The sequence below is a fragment of the Pinus tabuliformis genome, chromosome 1_1 (assembly GCF_031772625.1).
Source record: "Pinus tabuliformis cultivar Carrire ecotype Pingquan chromosome 1_1, CPIR1, whole genome shotgun sequence".
NCBI lineage: Eukaryota > Viridiplantae > Streptophyta > Pinopsida > Pinales > Pinaceae > Pinus > Pinus tabuliformis.
This window is the reverse complement of record NC_142297.1, coordinates 318,871-324,890: the sequence shown is the minus strand read 5'-3', so window position 1 is coordinate 324,890 and position 6,020 is coordinate 318,871. Positions and strand designations below refer to the sequence as shown.

At 41.1% G+C, this 6,020-nt stretch overlaps 1 protein-coding gene across 1 annotated transcript; it reads left to right on the top strand.

Annotated features, from left to right (window-relative positions):
* The first annotated feature begins 2,601 nt into the window (after positions 1-2,601).
* On the top strand, positions 2,602-5,059 carry LOC149211311 (disease resistance protein Roq1-like). The gene is made up of 4 exons (XM_089393137.1): positions 2,602-2,663; positions 2,836-3,078; positions 3,263-4,804; positions 4,926-5,059. Exons 1-3 carry the CDS (start codon positions 2,602-2,604, stop codon positions 4,191-4,193), a joined length of 1,236 nt encoding a protein of 411 aa, XP_089249263.1. The 3' UTR covers positions 4,194-4,804; positions 4,926-5,059.
* Positions 5,060-6,020: the final 961 nt, after the last annotated feature.

Genomic DNA, 6,020 nt, shown 5'->3' with positions numbered 1-6,020 from the left:
CCCTTTAATACATTGGTTACACATGTTTAAACGTATAAAAAACTCTTTTCCTTTATAAACCATTTACAAAGGAAAACCTTGCAAAACATACCTTTTTCCGGCTCGGTACATTCTCTGCACAGATCTCAAGATTACCTTTATCGCAATCGGGTATCGGCCTTCTGCGAGTCTTTAACACATACACCTTCCACTTTCCGATATGTGATTTTCCTTTAAAACCACGGCCGCATCACTTTGACGCAAATACACAGGAACAACGGGAAACAAGTTCCGAACATATAACTTGGAACTCAAATCTTACCCACCCGGATTCATATATCTCCGTCGGGTTCGCACCTTTAGACTTCTCCACAACACTGCGCCGATCATTCCAATCTCTGATACCTCCGATCTCCGATCTCCGCTTATCAGTTATCGGAGTATCACTATATCGCTCATTGGCCTATCCATCACCCGCCAGTCCTTAACTCCTCCGATTACCGATTTGCGATTAGATCGCAACCGTTGATCGGTTCTCGATCCAACGGTCGATATCCTTTCCCGATGCAAAGTTTCCCGACAGTTCTTCACCGTTGATCTACACTTAGTAGATCCAATGGTCGACGATGATTTCGGAAAGACAACAAGCACAGGGTTTAACCGCCCGATAAAGCGGTTTCCCTTCTCACCTCCACTGCTACGTGCCGTTTGATGAGTGGAATCGACGCTAGTCCTTCAATACCACTTCCGGTTTTGAGGTCGTCCGAAATCCGCTTCCACTGTTACATAACCACCGATGTGATATTTCTCTGCCTTCCCTGGGATTGGACCCTGGCCGTTGATCTTCAAGATCCAACGGTTGTTGAGCGTCAATCTTCGCTCCTTCATCCACTTCTTTACTTTGGTTTTATGCCAGTTCTTCAATATTTCCTCTGTATTTTGGGTTTCTTTAAAGGTTCTTCCCCTTTCACTGTTCCGCTGCGACTCCCTTCTGAGCTTGACTTTTGTGATTTTTATCACTGTCTTCTTGGATCCTTCGAATGGATTCAATGATCTAGTATGATTCTCTGTATCATTTCTTCTTCTGAATGTTCTGCAAAACTTTGCCTGCAACTCCTATTACAGAACCTACGAATTCACATACAATTCAACACTCGAAACACGCATTCCAACTCGGAATTTAAATACCAACAATGATTACAAAATGATACCTCTGTCTCTCACAGGCCTAATCTTCAATATTTGTGGCCTCTTCTTTCCTTTTGCCCGTAGGCTTACATATATGCCAGGAAGTTCTTGTTCAACTCATCCTAGTTCGACTCCTAAATCTATTGAACCGACTCCTAGATGTACTCTATCCTCTATGTCCACTTCTAACTCATTAAATTCTTAAAATCTTTCTCTTGTTCCTCGAATCATGAACTACTTTAAGAGTTGGATTTGACTTCTAACTCTTTGCATTACTAGCCACTCATGTCCTCCTTATTCGAGAGCATTTACAAGATATCTCACACATCTAATTTGATTCATATTTTAATCACTCAAAGCCTAACATCACATCAATTTATCACTTAGGAATCCAAATTCCTAAAAATATATGACCCCCTATGTCTACTTAATTACAATGATCTTCTTTGGGTTGAATGCTCCTGCATCAGACTCCCAAAGTAGAAAATATTCATGATCTCCTTATCATGTGTTTTCTGATGTTTGTCTTCCTAGATCCCATACTTTGTTCTGTAACTGTCCAAATGTCTTGTTCCTTTGCTGCTGCTGTATTTCTGTTGTCTTCTGCTCTATCTTCTTCTTTTTGTCAATTAGGTTCAAACTTTGGTTGATCATGCTTCGTTCTGCGACCATTTTCCTCCATTTGTACTACTTCATCATCAGCGGCCACATTTCTTCAATCTCTGTTTCCAATACTTCTTTGGACTGGTCCATATTCTGCTTCTTACTTCTTCCTCTTTCTCTTTGTTTCAGGTTATTGTTGTTGTCCACTAGTTCTTCAATCCGCTGTTATTCTTCTTGTTCTGTTATTCTTGCTCCAACTTTTGCTTTGCTTGCTATGCTGACTTTTGCTGTGACTTCTATGCTGACTGCCTCCCTATCATCCTTACCCTCTTTCATGATTATCTCTTCTTGTATTGAATCATGACTGCCCAACATTCTCTCCAGGAATTGAGCATTTCTGTTCCATGGATTGAATTCTTCCATAGAATTTTCTTCTTTCATCTTCATTTGGTTGTTCATCTGTGCCAAATTTCCTCCAGCATCTGCAACAAAACCTGCACTCACAAAACACTTGTTAAAATAAAAAACATAAGGCTTTCTGTGCCTTATCTTCCTTTGGAAACAATTTAGTTTGCTGCTCTGTTCTTTCTCCTCTCTCAGTGCATTAGTATGCTGTTTTGAATTCTCAAAAGAACTCATGAGACTGTCAACTAATCTCTCTTCTACATCATCTGCTCTAATGACGTCTTCTTGCTCTTGTCCACCATAGTGAACTCCTTCCTTTGTAATCACACTATCATACTTTGAATTTCTTAGAAAATATTCCAGCAATGCAATTTCTTTGTGACACTTCATAAGTATTTCATCATCACTTATGTTTCATCGACTCCAATGGCTGCATATCCCAACAGCAAGGACACTTACGAAGTGTTCATCAATCACGCGGCGAAGATGTAAAGAAAACCTTGGCAAGCCATCTTTACCATAACCTATTTTCTGCGCAGAGACTGAGTGTCTTTTTAGACAAGCCGGAACTCCGAGTTGGAGACGAATTTCCATCTCAAATAAAAGAGGCTATTAGAACCGCCTCCATACATGTCGCCATATTTTCCCCCGGATATGCAGGATCGAAGTGGTGTTGGAGTCCAGGGCTGAGCGCAAGTCTGAAATTATTCCGGTCTTTTATGGTGTCAACCCTGCTGACCTTCGGTGGACGCAGGATGAACGTAGCTTGTATTGTGAGGGCCTGAGCAAACTGGAAAAGCGACTGGAAAAGCGACACGATTCAACCACTATTCAAAAGTGGAGAGAGGCCCTTTCTTCTGTTGCAGATATAAGTGGGCTACATCTCCAGGAGACGTGTAATGGGTGAGAACCCTACCGATATCATTTGTTTTATGTACGGCTACATGGTATTTAAGTATGTATTTCTAACCCCGTTTCTCTATATTGTTGTGAACAACCAGTGACGAGGGTTTGTTTTATGTACAGCTACATGGTATTTAAGTATGTATTTCTAACCCCGTTTCTCTATATTGTTGTGAACAACCAGTGACGAGGGTGAGCTCGTGGAAAAGATTATTCACCGAGTGTTGGAAAAGCTTAAAAGACCTGGTATGAGCCACTTGACCAGATATACTATTGGTTTGAATGAAAAGGTAGAGAGTTTTAAAAGAGAAGTATTGGAAAACCAGCAGAGCGAGAAATGCCATGTCGTGGGGGTCGTGGGGATCGTGGGCATGGGTGGCGTTGGAAAAACAACGTTGGCAATAAAACTCTTCAATAGGGAGAGTTCAAAGTATGAAAAATCCTGTTTTTTACATGATGTCAGAGCAAGCAAAAGTTCTTTACATGTTTTGCAGAGACAACTTCTCGAGGGCTTGGGCATGGGTAAATCTGGTCCGCATGTAAATAACCCTTATGAAGGTAAAAGTGAGCTTAGCAAGCATCTCTCATCCTCTTCCTCCAAGTTGATAGTATTAGATAATGTAGATGATAGAGATCAAGTGGGTGCCCTTTTGCCTGATCTGGAATCTGTTCTTTCCTCCAGTAGCCTCGTCCTGATCACAGGTAGAGACATAGATGTTCTCACAAGCTCAGGAGTAGAAAAGTCGTCGATTTATAATCTTGATGGCCTCGATCCAGATGACTCCCTTGAGCTCTTTTGCAAGCATGCTTTCAGTAAACCCTGTCCACCCCTAGAATTTAAAGATCCGGTCGACAAGTTCGTAAGATTCTGTGGTGGTTTGCCTTTATCTTTGGAAGTGTTTGGGGCACTTCTGTACGGGGAAACTGACATATCTTGTTGGGATGCTCACTTGGATAGGCTTCAAACGGAACCTCACAGATCCATATATGAAAGATTTCTAATTAGCTATGATGCCCTGGATACATATGATAAAAAGATATTCTTAGATATAGCCTGTGTTTTCATAGGAGAAAACATGGACATGGCCATTAAAATATGGGACGGTTCACGTTAGAATGGCTCGCTGGGTTTTCAAAATCTACAGAGCAGGCGTCTTGTCCAGGGTGACAGTGAAAATAGGATAAAAATGCATGACCACCTAAGAGACATGGAAAGAGCTAAAGCTAGAGCTATTGCCGAGTCGTCAGGATCTCCGCATTTTCTTTGGCCTCCAACAAAGAACATTGAGGAGTTGTTACAGCGAACATCTGTAAGTAGTCGATTATTCACTTTTCTATAGAGTATTGAATATAAATCTGTGTAGGGTTTTTAAATTCTTCATCGCTTTTCAATAATGAATCGGTAAGGACTGAAGTGCGGGGAATTAGGATGCGTCTGAGTGAATATGAAGATAATGCCGACTTGACTTTACCTAGTGAATATAAAGATAGTGATGACGAGAACGAATCTTCTTCATACTACAAAATGAAGAAGTTGCAGCTGCTTGATATTGAAGATTGTCTTTTGGAACGCATTATGAGAAAGGTGCGGGCTCCAAATCTCATATGGCTCCGCTGGGAGAATTGTCCCTGTTCTTCCCTACCTTCCTGGACCCTAACAAGGAATTTAAGGGTTTTAGAAGTATAGGGGAATGAATTGGAAACATTGTGGCAAAGCGAAAAACAGGTATTATTGAATCAATTTTTTTTTTCTTGTACCACGAGATGTCAGATTATTTCCAAGGGTTTTGTAGATGACAATCATCGGAACCTCTTTCTTACTGTTGAATCGCACGAACATTTTGCAGGCACCTTCGCAGTTGTGGGAGTTAAGGATTAGGGATGCTCCCCTCTCAAAGTTTCCACAGTCCATAGGGAAGCTGACTCACCTGGAACGGATTTACGTCAATTTGGAAAGGGCAAAATCTAAATTTGAAACTTTGCCGGAAGAGTTTTGCAATTTGAGGTCGTTGATTTCGTTAGAGTTACTAAACTGTTTTGAAATGAAGTCACTGCCAGAGCACTTTGGGAATTTAACAAACCTCCGACATATTGATCTGAAGAACTGCTGCAGATTGGAGAGGCTTCCAAACTCGTTTGGGAATTTAACAAACCTCCGACATATTGATCTGAAGAACTGCCGCAGATTGGAGAGGCTTCCAAACTCGTTTGGGAATTTAACTAGTCTTGAACATCTTAACTTGTCTTCTTGCTCTGAGTTGACCATCTCCATTGAAACGCTAGGAAATATCAGAACGCTTGAATACATAAATGTCTCGTACTGCAACAACATTGAAGAACTGCCTCCCCAGGTAACACTTCAGCGGTCCCTTCAAAAATTATATTGTGTGCGTGGAAAGTCGAAAGAATTGCCAAGTGCAATTGGAGACCTAACTAAGTTGGAAATTCTGCATTTAGAATGCGGATGGCTGACAGCGTTGCCAGATTCGCTGGGTGACCTAAGGAACTTGAACAAATTGATCCTTGATTGCAGTTTGAAATGTTTGCCGGATTCCGTTGGACTCTTAAGTCAGTTGATTGAGTTAAGACTTGACTGTCCGATGAGGGAACTGCCATTTAAAGCACGAAGGCGTGGTGACTCTTCAATTGGCAACTGCATGTTTCCGCAGCTCCAAATCATAGTACTTTCTGGCGCAAAAGTATCATAATTATCATTTGACCAAGGTGTATGCCCCAACCTTCAATCTCTCATGGTCCATAAATGTAGTTTTATGACGAAACTTGGAACACTACCAAATACACTCATAAAACTGGAATTATTTTACTGTCGGTTTTTGAAGTCTGTAGATGGTCTTTACGGCCTTTCAAAACTTGAAATCCTATACATTAGGGATTGTATAAGACTAGAAATCATTCTGGGGTTGTGGAAGCTTCAAAAGCTT